Source organism: Nematostella vectensis, chromosome 5, assembly GCF_932526225.1.
Source record: "Nematostella vectensis chromosome 5, jaNemVect1.1, whole genome shotgun sequence".
NCBI classification, from domain to species: Eukaryota; Metazoa; Cnidaria; class Anthozoa; order Actiniaria; family Edwardsiidae; genus Nematostella; species Nematostella vectensis.
Window position 1 is genome coordinate 3,901,009 of NC_064038.1, and position 22,754 is coordinate 3,923,762.

The 22,754-nt window shown below is 44.2% G+C and overlaps 2 protein-coding genes across 2 annotated transcripts; one reads left to right on the forward strand and one right to left on the reverse strand.

Annotated features, from left to right (window-relative positions):
- The first annotated feature begins 133 nt into the window (after window positions 1-133).
- LOC116601469 (trace amine-associated receptor 7h-like) lies at window positions 134-2,102 on the forward strand. The gene has a single exon (XM_032362284.2). The coding sequence runs from the start codon at window positions 276-278 to the stop codon at window positions 1,242-1,244; it is 969 nt and encodes a 322-aa protein (XP_032218175.2). The 5' UTR covers window positions 134-275; the 3' UTR covers window positions 1,245-2,102.
- Window positions 1,640-12,142, reverse strand: LOC5517813 (polyunsaturated fatty acid 5-lipoxygenase). Its single transcript, XM_001637766.3, has 12 exons — window positions 11,986-12,142; window positions 8,843-9,112; window positions 7,757-8,112; window positions 7,379-7,532; window positions 6,963-7,069; window positions 6,057-6,273; window positions 5,723-5,829; window positions 5,300-5,557; window positions 4,314-4,420; window positions 3,289-3,394; window positions 2,415-2,633; window positions 1,640-1,980 (listed from the first exon to the last, which is right to left on the reverse strand). Exons 1-12 carry the CDS (start codon window positions 12,125-12,127, stop codon window positions 1,747-1,749), a joined length of 2,277 nt encoding a protein of 758 aa, XP_001637816.3. The 5' UTR covers window positions 12,128-12,142; the 3' UTR covers window positions 1,640-1,746.
- Window positions 12,143-22,754: the final 10,612 nt, after the last annotated feature.

Sequence of the window (22,754 nt, forward strand, 5' to 3'; positions counted from 1 at the left end):
CAAAATTTTTTCCTGGATCCGTTTCTGTTTGTCCATTCTCTTGGAATGACAAATAGAAGCAATTAGTAATGGGGTGTTCACAGCAATATTCCTGTTAAATGCAAGTCTCAGGGGAGCCTCACTCAGCCTCACCAGCCAATTACAAGTCGCAAAACTGAACTGATCATTTAATCCCTTCAACAATAGCTATTCTTCTATACCTTACCATGAAATGCTAATGCTTAAAATTACATATCGTTTGTTCTTTATGGGTGGTTCAAAATTTACACATCGCCATGCCGCCCGCTATGGAGGCAACGGCAAGTAATCATTCTTCAACAAGAAGATGCTTCTTTTTAGTGTACGATCATCAGCGTATTCTGCTGGCTCGAGACGCGTACATAGCGGCAGCGGTTATCAACTGCATCACGATGTTTCCCGCCATTATCTTGAACGTGCTCCTGATGCGAGCCATGTCTAGTTCGCCTGTTCTTCGGAAGCCGTCGACTCTGCTCCTTTACAGCCTGTCAGCGTCGGATCTGCTTCTTGGCTTGATCGTACAACCTGGATATATCGCCAAAAAAGTGGGAGAACTAACGGACAACTTCGATCTTTATTGCAGAAATGCTGTTATAATCTATAACATTGGAAGTGTTTTAACGGGTGTCTTATTTCTAACAATAACAGCTATCTCAATCGATCGATATTTACTCGTGACGTCGGGTATCGAATACCCAATGAAGGTTACAGGACGACGAGTGCTCTGTGTAATTGTGATCATGTGGTTATTCATGGTGATGGTGACTTCATCCCAGTATTTCATCAGTCGATCCGTTTGTTTTCTTCTAACGGCGATTACAATTGGCTCTTGTGTTGCTATGACGACAGCATGCTACACAAAAGCCTTATACACAATAAGACAGCAGAAGGCAGCGATTAAGTCGGCCAGCGGTCCCACCTCTCAGGTTCAAGCGAACACGGCACGTTACCGGAAGTACACTCACACCATGATTTGGATGTTTGTCATCTTCTTGTTTTGTTATACGCCATTCATGCTGACGTCAGCAGTTGCTTCATTTGGGACAGAGACTGCAAGCATCTGGTCAGCGGAGGCACTCTGTGGCGTGATAGCTTATTGTAATTCTTGTTTTAACCCCGCCATAATGTTCTGGCGCGTTGGAGAGTTACAAAATGCGGGACGTAATATTCTAAAGGCCAGATCACGGTCGCAGTCCATTTCGGTGACGACAACAACTAAGATCTAACTCTACATGAAGGCCGCAAAAAAGATAATTTTGGGATTATTGGCCCGCATTCTTATGAAAGCATAAGGAGAACGTACTTTTGACGACGAAAAGCTTTACGGCTCTATTAATCGTATGTTACACATTTGCGTCTGAGAAGAAGCCACGCAACTCGAAAAACAATATTTGGGATATTATGTTAATTTTAGTTTCGTGGATTTGCTGTTGTAAAAGAGCAAAATAGTTTTATCTGAGGTACACGTACTCAAGCGGAGTGGAAACACATAAAAAAATATTGTGAAATCATTTTTTTTTTCTAGACAGAGCAAATTTTTAAATTTAAAGAATACCCTCATCAAAGACGGATCGCTAGTTCTCCAAGCCAATAACCAGGACAATGCTATTAGAAAACAATACCCTTTTAAACTCTCTCTCTTTATTCATAGAGTATATCTATTCACACCAAGATAAAACATGTCTATCAGATTGTAGATTTCAAAAGTAGATGATACTTCAAATCCTACTAAGTGTGGATGCTGTTCGCGATCCATCCGGGTACTAAGTAGGGATAGGATAGATGATTTTGTTCGTATCTTTTCCGGTTTCGTTTCTCAATCGTCTTCAGGATCCAGCCGTTTAGGTCAGCACTGTGCTTTGTAACCACGCTACGTGCTCTGGCATCATTAAGCTCCTTGCCGTAGTCAAACAGCGTGTCGTAGAACATGGAAGCGAGGTTCATCCCCAGAGCTGACTGGACCTGGCGGTAATGATAGTGTACAGGTTAGGCACGGCCAAAGGCGGAACCAGTATATACACCTCTTCCAAAATGTATTCAAATGTCGTGCAGAATGAAATTATCAATGATCTTTTTCAAGAAAGGGAAGTGCAAACGTTCGCAAAGCAATAGATATCTCTTTTCTATTCACGAAAACAGCTGTTTACTCCATACAGTCATCAAAAGATTCACTGTTTGCTTGTTGTTTGACTTTTGTCAAATGTTTATTTTCAAACAATAGAAGACATTATTGAATAATAATAGAAGACACAACTCTTTCCGACGTGAGCATGGCCATCTGACTTGCCCGACGCCATTTTGTTTTTTGTTTATACAACTCTTTGCCACCTGACCTCGGTTTCATGCGCGCGTCGCAAAGAGTTGTTGGAAGTAGTGTGCAAAGTGAATTTTCTTACCACTGAAGTGAACTTGTTAGGTAGGTTGTAGATGTCAAACTGCCCCGGCGTTTGTTTGGGGTCGTGGTACAGCTTGGTCGGCATACTGGGTGTGTACAGGCCGTAGTAGTTGAACGGGTAGTTGGCGACGCTGTGGGCAGCGCTCGTAGCCCAGACCAACCTCGTTATGATCTTCTTCAGAACGCAAAGGGACGTTACGCGTGGAGGGAAGCCTTTGATCTAAGAGAAAAAAAAGTGATCGTCAGAATTATTGTAAAGGTGCGACGTTAGGGTTGGGGGGGGGGGGTGGTGTAACGGGAAAGGGTGAAGAGCGTATGGAGAGGCTAGAAGGAGAGGTCCGAGGGAGAGAATAGAGGAAAAGAGTGCTGGAAGAGGGTGGAGGGAGAGGGTTCAGAGAGGGGTTGTAGGGAGAAGGTGGAGGGTGAGGGTAGAGAGAAAAGGGTGGGGGAGAAGGTGGAAGGAGAGGGTGGGAGGAGAAGGTGTAGGTAGAGGCTGGAGGGAGCGGTTGGGGGAGAGGGTTTAAGTAGGGGCTGGAGGGGTCGGTTGGGGGAGAGGGTTGAGGTACGGGCTGGAGGGGGCGGTTGGGGGAGAGGGTTGAGGTAGGGGCTGGAGGGGGCGGTTGGGGGAGAGGGTTGAGGTAGAGGCTGGAGGGGGCGGTTGGGGGAGAGGGTTGAGGTAGAGGCTGGAGGGGGCGGTTGGGGGAGAGGGTTGAGGTAGAGGCTGGAGCGGGCGGTTGGGGGAGAGGGTTGAGGTAGGGGCTGGAGGAAGCGGTTGGGAGAGGTAGATGGTTGAATAGTGGCTGTAGGAAGCGGTTGGGAGAGGGTGAAGGGTTTATATAACGGATGCTTGGGGCTGGAAAGTCAGAGCTTTTTACCCTTGCTGTACCCCCGTCTGGTTCTTTAGCGCCATCTGCAGATACTTGATTTGCGAAGTTTTGAAGTTCGTAGTCTGCCTCAACATCCGCATTGTGTTTGTAGTATCTAATATATAATATACAATTTGCAATACAGGAAATATATTTTTTTTCCATATTACAATTTTGAGGGACCGTGGTTTCGAGGGGAAGGGGGGACCTGGGTGACCGGTAAAAAATTTCTTTCATCTAGCAATTGATTTATACGAACGCTTGATACATATCTAGGTACATGTAAAACGCACGTTTATAAAAAAAATAATCATAATAAAAAACACACTGTCACCCCCAATACTCGAGAGCTGCGACTTTCTCGATGGTACAATAAATCAACTTACTGAAAGATAAGGGTCAACCAGATTTGAAAACTTTTGATTAAAATTGAATCTTAGTATCAATTGCCACAAACGAATTAAACTGCAATCCACAGGAAATCCAAAGAGGGTTGTTCTAAGGACCGAACAAGTCAGCGTTCAAACAAATTTAAAATCAATCCAATTTGTGGTTAAATAAAAATGAGAAATAAAGAATAAACGAAAAGTGTAAAGTAATATTTTTATACTAAATAAAGAACATTTGATCGAGGATCGGGCAGCATTGAACTAAAAAAGAAAAAAAATAGGCCATACTTCCAGAAGTGCGCTGAAACACCGTATGGCAGCATAAAGCTTTACGGCTAGGCTGGAGATTTCGGCCCCAGCACCGCTATCTAGCGAACTGTGTAACACAAAGGAACCTTAGGTACCCGCACATTTATTGGCAGGCTATAACCAGGATCCTAGCCTTGTCTTGGTCGGTTACGCCACGCACCTGCTCGCTAAGATTCAGTTTGAAAAATAAGTCTATCTGGACGCTTTTGGTCTCTTGCGAGGGACTATCCTATAGCAGAGGTGTCATCGTTATGCACGTGTGTATGTGGTTGAGATTACAAAGGTCAACTAAGAAAACAAATACTGAAACGACTAAAAAATAACGTCAATACTTACATATCTACGTATTCGCCAGCCATGGCCTGTACGGCCCTGTGGATAAGCTGGCCGTCGTCCCTGTAGGGGTAGTACGGGAGCCTGGACTTACTCAGCACTCCGCGCCTCTTGATATAAGACAACATGTTCATTATACACTTTAACAAAAATTCCAATAAACATAGTTTTAACCACTGGATGTGTGTACAGTAGTATTTTGGTACTTTACAAGCTAAATCACATAAATCAATGCATTAAAAAGAAATGATCATCGCATTATGAACTTATTACAAATCTCATCATGATATTTTATCCGTGTTAAAAACCGTGTTATTTCATCTACCCTTCTATTTTATATCCGTGTTACAAACCGTGTTATTTCATCTACCCTTCTATTTTATATCGGCGAGTTATACCACGTATCTCAAACAGTGTTTGAGATCGATTGAGATGTATATATGAAAACCAATAACATAAAGAATAAATAATTTGTTGATGGTAACAATTTTCTTCAGGAGTAAACGGTGGGCGTTTTTTTTTCTTTTTTGTTATCTTAAAATCAGGCTTTGAAGCTATATTATGGAGTAAACAAACAAAACCACGAATTCATGTTTAAAGGTTGAGACACATATCCCTAGGGAAATAACGTGTTTTATTTGCATGGAGAAAAATGATTAATTCAATCTGGCCTTATTGCGATATACTTTTTAGTGCAGTGAAAGGGTTTTACAAGCTCAATTGTAAATATTTGTGAGATCGGATGTCTTTTTATGCAGAACTAAAAAAAATAAATAAATAAATAAATAAATAAATAAATAAATAAATAAATAAATAAATAAATAAATAAATAAATAAATAAATAAATAAATAAATAAATAAATAAATAAATAAAGAGGTTGCATGCGGTACAAATTCTGGACGCGGGCGGCGACCAGAAACGACAATTTTTAATGTGGTTATGTGGTCCTAATTGATAAACGTTTTAATAGTAAACATGCTCGATGTACCTCGAGATCCTTATTGAAGTCTATGTGATCCCAGTGAAACTCTTTGTGCCCTCTTTTCATCAGTTCCAGGCCTCCCTTCAGGCCTATCGCCATCAGCTTTTGAATCGTCCCGTTAAAAGGGTGCAGAAGCAGATGGCCGCCGAACTTATTCGTTCCAACGACCCCGCGACAGTGAAACTTGAGAATTTGGTGGAGGGGGTGGAGAGGGTGGAGATGGCGTTTGACGCAAACACAGATTGGCTCCATCAGCATATGTAGCTAGAGAAACAAGGAAAACAAATTAATTCGAAACAGGTTGTTAGCAGCACATGGAGGAACTACCACTATAAATAACGAATTTTTCTCTCTATTCTACACATGCTGCTTTAATTCTCTATGTCTTCGTTTCGCCATTCTACCCACGCTCTAGGCTAGTTATTATACCTTCAGTAAGTGTTCCAGTAGCCCAAGATACGCGAAGTCCGCCACTTGGACCGTCTGTTTGGCCAAAAGCCATTTGTCGCCGTCATCCGGGGTATACACGGGAGAACCTACGAATGGGAATGATCTCTTATTATTTGTATACCTGTCATATATTTCATCTTTTGTTACTGGTATATCTGTCATATATTCCATTAAACTGGTATAACTTTGATTTGTCTTATCTACCGTTACTGGTATCCTATGCCTGTCGACTGTTAATGGTATCCCTGTGGTATTCCCTGTCTACTCTTACTGGTATCCCTGGGTTTTTTCCTCTCTACTGTTGCTGGTATACCTGTGGTATGTCCCATCTGTATGGCCACAGGCACTAGCATGTTAGGCTTGGCTCTTCGCCGAGAGGGCTTGGACACGAAAATGGCTATGGGGGAGACGGCTTCCATGACGACCCTGCCGATCAGGGGGGGCATAGCGTCAGGGACGTCAACGGGGCTCTTGGGAATGCCATCCAAGAGGGGGTATTGGACAACGTACACGTGCCCGTAATACAGGGCCTGAGGAAAACAATAGCTATTTCCGCTTTACAAGAACAATAGTGGGTATGATGTAACATCCGGTTAACACGAACAATAGAGGGTACGATGTCACATCTGGTAAACAAGAACAATAGAGGGTATGATGACACATCCGGTATACAAGAACAATAGAGGCTATGATGACACATCCGGTAAATAAGATTATTGGAGGATATGATAAACGGTAAACAAGAGCAATGGTGGGTATGATGCGACATCCGGTAAACAAGAAAAATAGAGGGTATGATGCAACATCCGGTTAACAAGAACAATAGAGTGTATGATGTAACATCCAGTATACAAGAGCAATAAAGGGTATGATGCAACATCCGGTATACACGAACAATAGAGGGTATGATGTAACATCCAGTATACAAGAGCAATAAAGGGTATGATGCAACATCCGGTAAATAAGATTATTAGAGGATATGATGACATATCTGGTAAACAAGAGCAATAGTGGGTATGATGCAACATCCGGTATATACGAACAATAGAGGGTATGATGACACATCCGGTATGCAGGAACAATAGAGGGTATGATGCAACATCCGGTAAACACAAACAATAGAGGGTATGATGTAACATCCGGTATACAAGAACAATAAAGGGGAATGATGTCACATCCGGTATAAAAAAATGAAAACGCATCGGTCCACAATGCTCACCTTGGCCAGTGACATGGATGTACCCATTGCATCCTGTATTGCGTCTTCCCAGTCGAAGGTGGAGTTCAGTTTCCAAGAGAGTGACCTCCACCTAACCCCAGTATTGCCTAAACCAAAAGAAAAGGAAGTTTGTCAAACAAAATTTAAGGGACAGCAACGTCAACAGGTGATTTGTAGAGGTAACGGTCAATCCGAGCAAAGGAAACGAGCGACAGAGAAAGCGCAGAAGGGCAGAGATGGCCCATAATAAAATTCGAGATCCAAGATCGACCAAAGGAAAAAATTTAGATTCCGTATCTCTAAAATCCCGAATTCGAGATGCTTCAAAATTTGGCAAAAATAAACATATTTTTAGGGAACATTCGCCATCCTGGTGACCGTCTGTAGAACAGTTTGTATGTATGCGATGTGCTTACGAAAGTAAGACACTCTCTGTAGCCTCAAAGGATTTAGGCCAGCGAGTCTCTGTTCAGCGAAGAGTCGATCTTCTCTCCAGTCACACAAGGTTGTAAATTTCTTGAAAGGTTTGCCGGGTCTTTGGTAATGGAACCGGAAGTACTTGCGATAATGCTACAAAACACAAAAAAGGTATCATTCTCTAGCGAAAGCAGTACTATTTCCCCTTGATTGAAAAACGGAATAAAATAAAGTTTAAAGCCGGTGGTAAAATACCGTAATTGTTTACGTATTTGGTCGTTAGAAATCTCCTCCCGAAATCTCTAAACTTAAAAAGCTTTCACTGGTTCAAGGAGAAAATGGCACACTGTATGTGAAAACTATAAAATCTAACTCACTTCTGGAGTAGAGTCAATTGTAGCGTTCGCCATGAAGTGAAGCAAGCGCTTGTAGTCCGTCACGGAGTTGAATGATTCCCCTTGCGTCATGTTTAGGAATCCATGTGCAAGTTTTTGGTTTCTGAGTAACATTTCGTGATAAAGCCTTAACCAGACTTCTTGTAAAGGATCTTTATGCAATTCAATAATGAGTTGGTTCTCCGGCATGTCCAGTTCAGGGAATAGACCAAAGCGGGAAGGAATCAGTTTGTATGTGGATTGGATTTGGCGTAGATCAATAGATCGGTTCTTTTGGCAGTCAGGGCTAGTGTACTCTGGCAGGCTGATGTCACACGATGCGGGGAGCGTAGGGGGAGCTAAGGAGAAAAAGACTGTGAGAATGAAACACAAAAAGAAGTGGATGATATATAAAAAAAAGAAACAGAAGGAGAAAGGGGAAGATTTTAAACGATAATCTATGAAAGAACTAGCCAAAGTCCTAATTGTCTTGTGGCATGAAATTGTCCACACAGAGGGTACCAGAGGGTCACAGAGGTCACAAAGGTACTAGACAAACAGAATAGAAAATGTTTGGAGAAATTGGAAATGTATTTCCTTATATTTGTTTTGGTAGTCTGTGGCCAATCAATTAAAAGAATCAAAACCATTAACAATTGTTTTATATTTACAATGCTTCCCACTGTTAATTATTTGGAAGGATATATTATACATAATAATTAGTAACCTTAAACTAAACTCTTCAAAAATTTTAATTCAGCATTGGTTTTACTAGTAAAAGATATATTTTTGTGTATTTCTATATTTAGCAAAGGCAATTTGACATGCCATTACGCACTTGCCTTACCCCGCCTCCCCCCCCCTTGTAGGCCAAAAAGTTTCTTTTAAGGAATCTTCAAATACTATGCTTTTTCCATATGATACCTATGACTACGCACCCTCCCTTAGCCAATCCTGGGTACGCACCTGTTATGTGAATACCATCTATTTTATCAATCCATCAATTTTATATCCGTGTTACAAACCGTGTTATTTCATCTACCCTTCTATTTTATATCTCTGTTAATATCGGCGAGTAATACCACGTACCTTGTATGAAGTAGACGTCATTAGCATAATCCCCACCCAGTCCCCCATGGCAATTCGTCGCCTTGCCCGATTTGTTGTAATCCTTTTGCGCCCGCTCTCCTGACCAGCAGTCTCCCCCAAACTGGATCCCAAATGCCTTGTAGTCGGCAGCGTCTGTTGCGCGTGCGCACTCAGCGACGGGATCCACACTGGTCCTAAAGTCGCCTAAGTAGACGGGTAGCAAGGGCACCGTGCCGTCATTGAAACAACCAATGTGAGAGTGCTTTGGCACTGGAAAGAGAAGTTTTTGATCGGTTAGAATGATCTCTAGGCGAAGAGAGGTGGGTTTAGTCCTGTCATTACCGCTGAGAGACGGAGGACCCTAGACAGTAGAGCACAACCGAGAGGACGGGGATCCCTTAGACAGTAGAGCACAACCGAGAGGACGGGGAGCCCTTAGACAGTAGAGCACAACCGAGAGGACGGGGATCCCTTAGACAGTAGAGCACAACCGACAGGACGGGGATCCCTTAGACAGTAGAGCACAACCGAGAGGACGCGAAGCCCTTAAACAGTAGAGCACAACCGAGAGGACGGGGATCCCTTAGACAGTAGAGCACAACCGAGAGGACGGGGAGCCCTTAGACAGTAGAGCACAACCGAGAGGACGGGGATCCCTTAGACAGTAGAGCACAACCGAGAGGACGGGGAGCCCTTAGACAGTAGAGCACAACCGAGAGGATGGGGGGCCCTTAGACAGTAGAGCACAACCGAGAGGACGGGGATCCCTTAGACAGTAGAGCACAACCGAGAGGACGGGGAGCCCTTAGACAGTAGAGCACAACCGAGAGGACGGGGATCCCTTAGACAGTAGAGCACAACCGAGAGGACGGGGAGCCCTTAGACAGTAGAGCACAACCGAGAGGACGGGGAGCCCTTAGACAGTAGAGCACAACCGAGAGGACGGGGAGCCCTTAGACAGTAGAGCACAACCGAGAGGACGGGGAGCCCTTAGACAGTAGAGCACAACCGAGAGGACGGGGAGCCCTTAGACAGTAGAACACAACCGGGAGGACGGGGAGCCCTTAGACAGTAGAGCACAACCGAGAGGACGGGGAGCCCTTAGACAGTAGAGCACAACCGAGAGGACGGGGAGCCCTTAGACAGTAGAGCACAACCGGGAGGACGGGGATCCCTTAGACAGTAGAGCACAACCGAGAGGACGGGGATCCCTTAGACAGTAGAGCACAACCGAGAGGACGGGGAGCCCTTAGACAGTAGAGCACAACCGAGAGGACGGGGAGCCCTTAAACAGTAGAGCACAACCGAGAGGACGGGGAGCCCTTAGACAGTAGAGCACAACCGAGAGGACGGGGAGCCCTTAGACAGTAGAGCACAACCGAGAGGACGGGGAGCCCTTAGACAGTAGAGCACAACCGAGAGGACGGGGAGCCCTCAGACAGTAGAGCACAACCGAGAGGACGGGGAGCCCTTAAACAGTAGAGCACAACCGAGAGGACGGGGATCCCTTAGACAGTAGAGCACAACCGAGAGGACGGGGAGCCCTTAGACAGTAGAGCACAACCGAGAGGACGGGGAGCCCTTAGACAGTAGAGCACAACCGAGAAGACGGGGAGCCCTCAGACAGTAGAGCACAACCGAGAGGACGGGGAGCCCTTAAACAGTAGAGCACAACCGAGAGGACGGGGATCCCTTAGACAGTAGAGCACAACCGAGAGGACGGGGAGCCCTTAGACAGTAGAGCACAACCGAGAGGACGGGGAGCCCTTAGACAGTAGAGCACAACCGACAGGACGGGGAGCCCTTAGACAGTAGAGCACAACCGAGAGGACGGAGAGCCCTTAGACAGTAGAGCACAACCGAGAGGACGGGGAGCCCTTAGACAGTAGAGCACAACCGAGAGGAAGGGGAGCCCTTAGACAGTAAAGCACAACCGAGAGGACGGGGAGCCCTTAGACAGTAGAGCACAACCGACAGGACGGGGAGCCCTTAGACAGTAGAGCACAACCGAGAGGAAGGGAAGCTCTTAGACAGTAGAGCACAACCGAGAGGACGGGGATCCCTTAGACAGTAGAGCACAACCGAGAGGACGGGGGGCCCTTAGACAGTAGAGCACAACCGAGAAGACGGGGAGCCCTCAGACAGTAGAGCACAACCGAGAGGACGGGGAGCCCTTAGACAGTAGAGCGCAACCGAGAGGACGGGGATCCCTTAGACAGTAGAGCACAACCGAGAGGACGGGGAGCCCTTAGACAGTAGAGCACAACCGAGAGGACGGGGAGCCCTTAGACAGTAGAGCACAACCGAGAGGACGGAGAGCCCTTAGACAGTAGAGCACAACCGAGAGGACGGGGAGCCCTTAGACAGTAGAGCACAACCGAGAGGAAGGGGAGCCCTTAGACAGTAAAGCACAACCGAGAGGACGGGGAGCCCTTAGACAGTAGAGCACAACCGACAGGACGGGGAGCCCTTAGACAGTAGAGCACAACCGACAGGACGGGGAGCCCTTAGACAGTAGAGCACAACCGAGAGGAAGGGAAGCTCTTAGACAGTAGAGCACAACCGAGAGGACGGGGAGCCCTTAGACAGTAGAGCACCGCCAAGAGGACGGGGAAACCCTAGAAAGGTAACTAGAAGTTCAAACTTGGTTACTTTTCCTAACATTGATCAGCGGACATGTTGATGCCATTGACATTTCGATGTGACGTTCCAGGTTAACATTGAATCCTGTCTTTTGTCTTTAACGCAGAGATTTTTCAAAACCTAGAGATCCCATTGATGAATAAATTAGCTTTCAAAATTTAGCCATCGAAACTTAACTATTAATCATATATATGATTAATAGTTATATATTTTATTTATCTTTTTAATAATAGTTTTACGAGGGAACGTAAGGGGAGGGTACGAAAACCGCAAAACCGCATAGAAAAACACACAGAAAAACGCAAAAAAAGCAAAACCGCCAAAATAAGTAATAACCGTAGACCGCGCAGTCTAGAGAAACCGCAATACCGCGGAATAAAATACGAAAAACCGCGCCAGTTTTAAGACAAAAGCGCATCACCGCAAACCCTCTTTTATCAAATTGTATTTCCTAGAATATTTATCTATGTGATCATCATTAACTAGTATTTTTTACTCACCAGGGGAAGCGGTTGAAGCTACGAATGCAGGTACAATTAGTAGGACAGCTAACGAGAGAATAGATAGCATGGCGCTGGAAGTGCAGAGATCACTGGTGTTCCACACGGTCCACAGATGAACCTTAATAAGATGCGCACGCATACTTCCCTGACAACTTCCTCAGGAAATGTATTGACTGCTCAGCCCCGTGTTTGTTCTTGGTAAAGGATCCGTTGAGAAAAACAAATTCACTGTTTAATATTAGTGAATTAAAAGAGTGGATGAAAAAAAAGGAAGGAGAAAGTAAAAGTGCTACTTCAATGGGAAAGCTTCAGCGTCTAAGAAGCTAAACAAGAGTAGGCAAATAATGACAAACAAAAATTGCCAAAAACAAAAAGGAACTACTCAGAAGAATTGACCTTGTTAATAGAATTAACTTAGATAAATTTGTTTGGTAAATATATATTTTTGCTCTTTCAGATCACTGTAGCTTGACAAGGAATACAAACAGGACAAAGAGGCAATGAAGTCATCACAAGAAACAAGTAATAGCGTACGCCAGTACTTGCTTTAAGTCGAATTTGAAAAATTAAATTAAAAAAATAACACGTCATCAGTAAGGACGCGATTGTCAACTCTCTCAAGGAAAATGAAAGAAAACGGGGGTTTGGGGGAGTCGAGAAAAATTACTTCCTCTGTTCGTTCTATTTTCGAACACTTCTTTTTGAGTCCTTCACCACAAAAAACTAAGGAAAGGAGGATGGCAAAAATTATATCATGTCAATTATATAATAAAAAAAACCCACGTTGTTTCATTTCTTCAGGTCGATATAATTTGTGTTGATTCAAGCAGAGTACATAATGGAGTTTTCCCGGTAGATTAACCCACACTCGGATAGAGCTGACTTCTTTTCATTTAAAAATAAACAGTATAAGTGAAAGTGCTACCGAATGATACATGTATCAGTACTGCACAGGCGAACAGTGCGGCTTAAATAAAAGCTCGTCGGATAAAACATCATTGCTTTTTTGAAGCTAGGCAAAGTGAAACATAACGCCTTGAAGATAACTAACCAGCCTCTATAAAATAGGGTTAACTGGATACCGGAAACTGTCAAGGGTCTTTAAGATGCTAAACCAGGGCCTTGGCACCCATCATTCCTGAGCCAAGAAGTGCTGCTCCTGGCAACGACTCACACCGCTGAACACAAGAGAAGGAGAATGACTTGTTAAATGTGATAAATGTAAATGAATTCCTAATTTATGGCGTCTTTTACAATGCAGATTTTATAAAACAAATTTATAAAACAAATTAGAAATGGAAGGCACTGGGGAAGGAAGGGTAGGGAATAAAGCACTGTGGGAAGGGTAGGGAATAAAGCACTAGGGGAAGGGAAGGGAATAAAGCACTGTTGGAAGGGTAGGGAATAAAGCACTGGGGAAAGGGAAGGGAATAAAGCACTGGGGAAAGGGAAGGGAATAAAGCACTGGGGGAAGTGTATGGTGTATCGTTTCTTAGCTGAAGGAACGATGAAGAACGAAGAAAGAACACCGAGACATATGAGACGACTATATTCTTTATCTCAAAGAACAACAACTACAAGTCTACGAACATTGCAAGCGTGTCTACGCACGTGGTGTGTGACGTCACCGGAAGTTGTATAAACCGGATATCGTTACATCTCCCCTTCCAAAAATTTAAAAAAAATACACTAACAAAATGTCACTGTCCTGGATAATAAAACTATTGAAAACGTACAGGCGGTTTGACAAACCCTTCCTGAACGCGTGCGTTGCTCCGCTGGGGCATCGGGGACATCCTGGGCAGCATTCTCAGGGGCTTTCTCTGAAGGTTGTTTCTCCTGCTGCTGCTGCTGCTGCTGCTGCTGCTGCTGCTGCTGCTGCTGCTGCTGCTTGTGTGTCGTAGGCATCGCCGGTTTAGCAGGTCTGCTTGGGGAAGGGCAGTGCATTTCTATCTCTTCTTGCTGCGGTGGCTGCATCTGCTCTCTGGTTTTCCGCAGGTGTCGTCTGTTTCGTCGGTAAACCCATCCGTCTTCAGTACGTACCTGATATGATCGAATATCAACTTTTCCTTCAACTCTTGCTTGCTTCCATTGCTTGGCCCTTCCCACTGTCTTTGTAGGTTGTAGACGCACAACATCTCCTTGTTTCAGCTCTTCTAACTCCTTTGCTCCACGGTTGTAATTCAGGCTTTGCCTTGCCTTCTGTAGCGTGAGCTTCTGGCGTACATCTCTGGGCACTGATGGTTTCAAGAGTCTGCTGGAAGTTGGTAGGAGTGTCTTGGTTCTCCTATTGAACAATCTTTGAACTGGTGAATAACCAACTGTTTCGCTTGGTGTATTCCGCCAATCCAGTAGAGCCAAGTACGGGTCTTTGTTTGATTCTGTGGCTTTTTTCATCAGATTCTTTGCCGTCTTGATTGCATTCTCTACTTTTCCATTGGATTGGGCATAGCCTGGGGAGCTGGTCACATGTTCAATTCTATAACTGTTTGTTAACTGTCTAAACTCATGTGAGTCGAATGGCGGGCCATTGTCACTCATAATCTGGTCTGGAATACCATGTCTGGCCACATGTGGTTTGATCTTCCTCATCACTTCTTTCGCAGTCTTGCCTTCCAACCTGTCAACCTCAAAGAAGCCTGAATAGTAATCAACTGTTAGTATAAAGTCTTTCCCATTCAGTTCAAACAGGTCTATGCCTACTTTCTCCCATGGGCGGTTGGGGATTTCATGGCATATGATTGGCTCTTTGCCTTGCTCTTGTAAGTGACTGTTGCAAATCTCACATTTGGCAACATACTCTTTTCTACTTCTTTATTCATTCCAGGCCAGTATAGGACTTCTCTAGCCCTACGGAGACATCCCTGGATCCCTATGTGACTGGCATGTATCTTAGCCAACATTTCTACTCTGGAACTGTTGGGAATCACTAACCTCTCTCCTTTGAAGACCAGGCCGTTTTGTAGTGACAACGCATCTCTAAAAGAGTAGTAATCTCTGATGCTCACAGGAACGTCATCCTTCACCTCTGGCCAGCCTTGTCGGATTATAGACTTCAGCTCTCTCATAGCTGTGTCCTGCTCTGTAGCTTGTCGTAGTGATGCTTGGGTAGCTTCGGAGACAGGTAAAAACTGTATCATGTCAATACTTTCTTCTTCTCGCTCAGTCGTATCTCTCATCTCTCCTAGTAGCATCACATCTCCTACATCATCTCGACTAGCACTCCTCTTCTGCCCTCGGAAGGCTCTGCTTAGGGTGTCTGCAAGCTACATTTCAGCTTCTCTCTAAAAGTTGACTTGCAGGTCAAACTTCTGTAGTCGCAACATCATTCTTTGTAGGCGCTTGGGGGCACTAATGAGGCTTTTCTTGAAAATGCTTTCAAGAGGTTTGTGATCCGTTTCAACTTTTATTGGCCGTCCATACAGATAATGCTTTAAGCGCTCCACTCCAAATACAATGGACAGCATTTCTTTCTTAATCTGAGCATAGTTCTTCTCGGTTTCTGTTAGAGAACGTGACGCATATGCGATGGGCTGTCCCTTCTGCATTAGACAGGCTCCCATCCCTTTCTCTTATGCATCACAATGCAGCTCGACTTCTTCGTGTGGGTCGAAGAACTTCAGAACTGGTGCTTGTGAAACAATCTTCTTCACATTCTTGAAGCTTTGTCCTTGTACTTGCTCGTCCCAGTGGAACTGGTTCTCTTCGCGCATCGGTGCAGCTGCTTCTGAGAGATTCGGTGCAAACTTCTGGAGGTAATTTGCCATACCAAGCAACCTCTTGATATCTTGCTTGTTTGTTGGTGTAGGCATTTCTTCAATACCCTGTAACTTGTCGGGGTCTGGCTTCAACCCGTCTGTCGATACCACGTGACCCATGAACTTGACTTCAGCACAAGGCAGCTTCAGCTTCTCCTTGTTGAGTTTGATACCCTTTTGGCGACAGCGCTCGAGGAGGGATCTCAACTTGGCATCATGATCTCTGATGGCTTCTTCTTTGGAGTCACCTTTTCCGAAGATAAGGATGTCATCGAAGATTGGTTTGACACCCTCCAGGCCTTCTAGCGCTTGTTCCAATCTCCTCTGGAACTCTTCGGGGGCTGGGGCGATACCGAACGGCATCCTCGTCCACCTGTACCTTCCCCATGGGGTGCCAAATGTAGTCAGGAAACTACTCTCGTCATCCAGTTGTATATGCCAGAATCCGTTCTTCGCATCTACAACACTGAACATTTTGGCATTAGTAAGCTGCGGAAGTAAGTCATCAATCACTGGTAGAGGGTATCTATTCCTCTTAAACGCTTTGTTGAGGGGCTTCGGATCTATGCAGAGTCTTATCTTTTCATTAGGCTTCTTGACAACAACCATTGAGGATACCCATTCTGTGGGAACATCTACCGACTGAAGGACTCCTAACCCCACTAACCGATCAATTTCGTTCTTGAGTGGTTCTCGTACAGCCAGGGGCACCTTCCTGACTGGGAGGATTACAGGGGGGACAGTTGCATCGAGCTCTAGGAGTAGCTTTTGATCTAGTTTACCCTCCCCTGTAAACACATCCGGAAATTCACTAACTGGGTCTGAGGTTGGGCTTGAGTCTGACAAAGACATAATGTTCTCACTGTTCACTGTCATTAGCTTGAAATTCTGCACGGACTGTGCACCTAGCAGTGGGGTGTAGCCTCTAGGGACTATTGCAAACTTCGTCAGCAGTAGATCATTATTCCTTGGGTTAAGGGTTTCTATGTTGACGACAACTAGCGGTTTTAGCTCTGACTTGTTAAACATGACTAGTGTTGCGCTGCTTTTCTGTAAGCGTTTCAATTTTGGGTCATTGAAAACTTTCTTATACAAATCTTCTGGCAAGATATTGACTGTGGCTCCACAATCTAATTGGAACTTGATTAGCTCATCACGAAGGCGCATGTGTGCATAAATTTTCTTAGGGCTAAGTGGATTTGTGTTCAGTATGTCCACAGACTCCACAGTAAATAATGCACCATAGTCACTGTAACTTTCATAATCAAGATTGTGTATTGGTTCTTACCCTTCTTGCTTGCTTTTAGAGCCTTACATGCTACTGAGAAGTGATTAAGTTCTCCACATGTATCACATGTTTTTCTTTAGCTCTAGGGTGTAATCTATGGCAGAATTTACATTTGGGGTGGGGATTTGATTTGCTGCTATCTGTATGTGGCGGTTTTCTGGGTTCCTGCCTTCTACCCCCTTTTGACCGTTTTTCTGCGCGGGGGGCCTGTGGTAATAGCGCTTATTTCGCCGGATTGCTGGGACATTTCCTTTAGCCTTTTAGCAGTAGCTTCATTTGCACGGCATATGTCAACACACTTTGCTAAGGTGAGTTTAGCTTCCGTCAGCAATTTCTTCCTAATACTGTTGTCGGCTATTCCGACTACGATTCTGTCCCTAATCATTCCATCTTGCAATTCGCCGTAATTACAAGTTTTAGCAAGTGATCTAAGTGCAGCGATAAAGCTTTCTACTGACTCACCATTTTCCTGGTTTCTTCGGTTAAACAAATACCTTTCATAGATCTCATTCGTTTCTCCAACGCAGTGCGCTTCCATGAGCTCCATAATGCGATTGATATTTGTTTTAAGTCTACGAAACTTGTACAAGCGTGTCTAAGCACGTGGTGTGTGACTTCACCGGAAGTTGTATAAACCGAATATCGTTACATATGGAATAAAGCACTGTGGGAAGGGTAGGGAATAAAGCACTGGGGAAAGAGTAGAGAATAAAGCACTGGGGGAAGGGTAGAGAATAAAGCACTGTGGGGGAAGGGTATGGAATAAAGCACTATGGGGAAAGAGTAGGGAATAAAGCACTTTGGGAAGGGTAGGTAATAAAGCACTGTGGGAAGGGTAGGGGATAAAGCACTGTGGGAAGGGTAGGGAATAAAGCACTGGGGGAAGGGTAGGGAATAAAGCACTATGGGGGAAGGGTATGGAATAAAGCACTGGGAGAAGGGTATGGAATAAAGCACTATGGGGAAAGAGTAGGGAATAAAGCACTTTGGGAAGGGTAGGTAATAAAGCACTGTGGGAAGGGTAGGGAATAAAGCACTGTGGGAAGGGTAGGGGATAAAGCACTGTGGGAAGGGTAGGTAATAAAGCACTGTGGGAAGAATAGGGAATAAAGCACTAAGGGGGAAGGATAGGGAATAAAGCACTGGGGGAAGGGTAGGAAATAAAGCACTATGGGGGAAGGGTAGGGAATAAAGCACTGGGGGAAGGGTTGGGAATAAAGCACTGGGAGAAGGGTATGGAATAAAGCACTATGGGGAAAGAGTAGGTAATAAAGCACTGTGGGAAGGATAGGGAATAAAGCACTGTGGGAAGGGTAGGGGATAAAGCACTGTGGGAAGGATAGGGAATAAAGCACTGGGGAAAGAGTAGGGAATAAAGCACTGTGGGAAGGGTAGGGAATAAAGCACTGGGGGAAGGGTAGGGAATAAAGCACTGGGGGAAGGATAGGGAATAAAGCACGGGGGGAAGGATAGTGAATAAAGCACTAAGGGGGAAGGATAGGGAATAAAGCACTGGGGGAAGGATAGGGAATAAAGCACTAAGGGGGAAGGATAGGGAATAAAGCACTAAGGGGGAAGGATAGGGAATAAAGCACTAAGGGGGAAGGATAGGGAATAAAGCACTGGGGGAAGGATAGGGAATAAAGCACTGTGGGAAGGATAGGGAATAAAGCACTATGGGGGAAGGGTATGGAACAAAGCACTATGGGGAAAGAGTAGGGAATAAAGCACTGGGGGAAGGGTATGGAATAAAGCAATGGGGGAAGAGTATGGAATAAAGCACTGGGGGAAGGGTAGGGAATAAAGCACTGTGGGAAGGGTAGGGAATAAAGCACTGTGGGAAGGGTAGGGAATAAAGCACTGTGGGAAGGGTATGGAACAAAGCACTATGGGGAAAGAGTAGGGAATAAAGCACTAAGGGGGAAGGATAGGGAATAAAGCACTGGGGAAAGGATAGGGAATAAAGCACTGTGGGAAGGATAGGGAATAAAGCACTGGGGGAAGGGTATGGAACAAAGCACTGGGGGAAGGGTAGGGAATAAAGCACTGTGGGAAGGATAGGGAATAAAGCACTGTGGGAAGGGTAGGGAATAAAGCACTGTGGGAAGGGTATGGAACAAAGCACTATGGGGAAAGAGTAGGGAATAAAGCACTAAGGGGGAAGGATAGGGAATAAAGCACTGGGGGAAGGATAGGGAATAAAGCACTGTGGGAAGGGTAGGGAATAAAGCACTGTGGGAAGGGTATGGAATAAAGCACTGGGGGAAGGATAGGGAATAAAGCACTGTGGGAAGGTTAGGGAATAAAGCACTGGGGGAAGGGTAGGGAATAAAGCACTATGGGGGAAGGGTATGGAATAAGGCACTATAGGGAAAGAGTAGGGAATAAAGCACTGTGGGAAGGGTATGGAATAAAGCACTATGGGGGAAGAGTAGGGAATAAAGCACTGTGGGAAGGGTATGGAATAAGGCACTATGGGGAAAGAGTAGGGAATAAAGCACTGGGGGAAGGGTAGGGAATAAAGCACTGGGGAAAGGGTATGGAATAAAGCACTATGGGGGAAGGGTAGGGAATAAGGCACTGGGAGAAGGGTAGGGAATAAAGCACTGGGGGAAGGGTAGGGAATAAAGCACTGTGGGAAGGGTAGAAAATAAAGCACTAAGGGGGAAGGGTAGGGGATAAAGCACTAAGGGGGAAGGGTAGGGAATAAAGCACTGGGGGAAGGGTAGGGAATAAAGCACTGTTGGAAGGGTAGGGAATAAAGCACTGGGGGTAGGCTAGGGAACAAAGCACTGGGGGAAGGGAAGGGAATAAAGCACTAAGGGGGAAGGGTAGGGAATAAAGCACTGTGGGAAGGGTAGGGAATAAAGCACTGTGGGAAGGGTAGGGAATAAAGCACTATGGGGAAAGGGTAGGGAATAAAGCACTATGGGGAAAGGGTAGGGAATAAAACACTATGAGGAAGGATAGGGAATAAAACACTATGGGGAAAGGGTAGGGAATAAAGTACTGGGGTAGGGTGGGGAATAAAACACTATGGAGGAAGGGTAGGGAACAAAGCACTGGGGGGAATTATGTGCGTATTTTGGCTGAGGTTTTGTTGCGCCTAGAAAGCGCAGGCTTAAGATTAAAGCTTGCAAAGTGCAAATTAATGCACCCCTCGGTCACTAGGGTACGGAGTAGACGCGAATATGGTTTGCACGCAATCCACAAGAAAGCCGAGGTCATAAGAAATGCGCCGGCACCAGAGAATCAGCAACAACTGCGCTCATTTATGGGAATGGTTTATTATTACGCGAAATTCGTAGTAACTATGTAAGTAACTATGCGTAAATAACTATCAATGACACATCCGTTAAACCAGCGTTTGCATAAGGGTGCGAAATGGAACTGGGGAGACCCGCAGGGAAACGCTTATGCGCCAGTTTTGATGCTCTATGAACACAGACCCATTAAGCTATGGTGTAGCTACGGTGATCTCACACATTTTATCGGACGGTATGTAGAAAGACCAATTACATGGCGCAAATTTGCAAAATTATGCGTAAATTGGGAAGGAATCATTGAGTTTTATTTTTGGCGTAAAGTAATTCCATCAGTATCTATACGGTCCGAAATCCCTCACGGATCACAAACCGTTGGTTAGCATTTTAGGCCCGAAATCCGGCGTGACTTTGGCAGCCACTAGAGTGCAGCGGTGGGTACTTTTGCTATCTGCCTCTTGGTACGATATCGTTTATGTCGGACAGATGAGCAGATTGTTTTCAAGATTGCCACTCAAGATCACCAACCATTCCGACAGAGTTGAAGACGTAAAATTGATAAACGAAATGCAAATAGAAGTTGCACCCGGAGCCGGTCACGTTCAAAACGCCACTCGAGCCGATCCCATGTTATCGAAAGTGTTAGACTACACTCTCTTTTTTTTATAAGAACCCTTTATCTGAGACCGTCCAGCCTGAGATCTCACCAGCATGCTAAGAACATGCTGAGGCTCAGATTGTAGATTTTTTAAAATATTTTTAGTCATGATGCGTTCTAAATGCAGAATTAATATCTTATAATAATAAATAAATTAAATTCATTCATTAAATAATTATTGCTATTTATCATTAGTGTAATTCTCTTTCTAATAATTTATTTGGTATCATATTCTTATATACAGTAAAATTATATTAAGGAACATCGTTAGAAACGTATTCAGCCTTGAAAAAAGTGAGTGCACATTGGCAGGATGGCCGAAAACCATAGAATCGGAAGAACGCTAAAGCCGTTTTTCAACAGACGAATGATATAGATCACTACAGAAGTTGGTTGCTTGTTTATCGGGAAATTCGAGTCATTATTCCTAAGGTTTTACGCGACCAATGATTACGTGAGTCGCACGTACGACACCCTGGTATAGTTCGGATGATCTCTTTAGCCAATATGGTGGCCCGGTATGGAGGGGAGAGGGGGGATGTGAATGGGTTTTCGGATCGGCGGATCCGGCCTAAAATTGTACGCGGGTTGCGAATTTGAAAAATAAAACGGATTGTCAGATTCTTAAAACGTAACGGATTTATTGAAAATTTAACGTAGTATTTTGGGTTCTAATAATCGTGACCGCGGATTTTGACGATTCTTGACTCAGTAAAAAATCACATAAATGATTTTCTTATTATCGATTGTTTTGTTTTATCATGCTATGCGGATTCGGATTGAAGCAAAACTTTGTGCGGATCGGCGGATTCGGAGACAGCTATTCAACCAACCTTCCCGGTATTGAAGAGGACATTTCGAGAGTCGTTCGTAGTCCGACGGATATGTGTTTGAATTGCGCACTTTTTGCTAAAGTTACCAATTTAAGCATAGTGATAGTTTTTAATACCCTTTTCAAGATAGGCTATAGAGCCAAGCTCAGATCGGCTATAATTTCCAATTAATAAGGAGTATTGATTTGGCCGCCATTTTGAACCGGAAGTAAACTACCTTTTTCTAAAAAATAAATAAACTTGCACATTTTGATACTGTTTTCCACTAGACGACTGAAATGAAAGTCAAAGAATGTATTTAAACCCAAGATTTCTGTAAATACGCGCAAATTTGTCATTTTTGGGACTTTATAGGTGATAGCCAACTTTAACCGGAAGTAGTCGATAGTAAAACCTGGGACGTTTATTTCACCCCGCGCCTTCTAGCAAAAGACACCAATTTTATTGCAGTTGTAGGTTAAAATAACCTTTAAAAGATAAGCTATGGAGCCAAGATGACTAATAGGGTTTATTGTCGCCATTTTGCACTGGAGATTAAATTTTTGAAAGCACAGAGATGCAAATCTTGTCTACGACTTAAAAATTCATGAAATCCATTTGATACTTTTTCTCTTGGTCCAGCTGAGCGTGTATATTTGGTATACTTGGGCTGGCGACATGTGTCTCTTATTCTTACATTAAGCGTTAACTGTTATATTACATTAAGCGTCAATTTTTGTTATTGATTTGTTGTTACATTAAGCGTTAGTGTTACCTTAAGCGGCGATGTTTGTTACATTAAGCGTGTGTTACATTAAGCGTCGATTTTTGTTACATTTAGCGTTAGTGTTACATTAAGCGGCGATGTTTGTTACATTAAGCGTGTGTTACATTAAGCGTCGATTTTTGTTACATTAAGCGTTAGTGTTACATTAAGCGGCAGTTGTTACATTAAGCGTTAGTGTTACATTAAGCGGCGATTTGTTG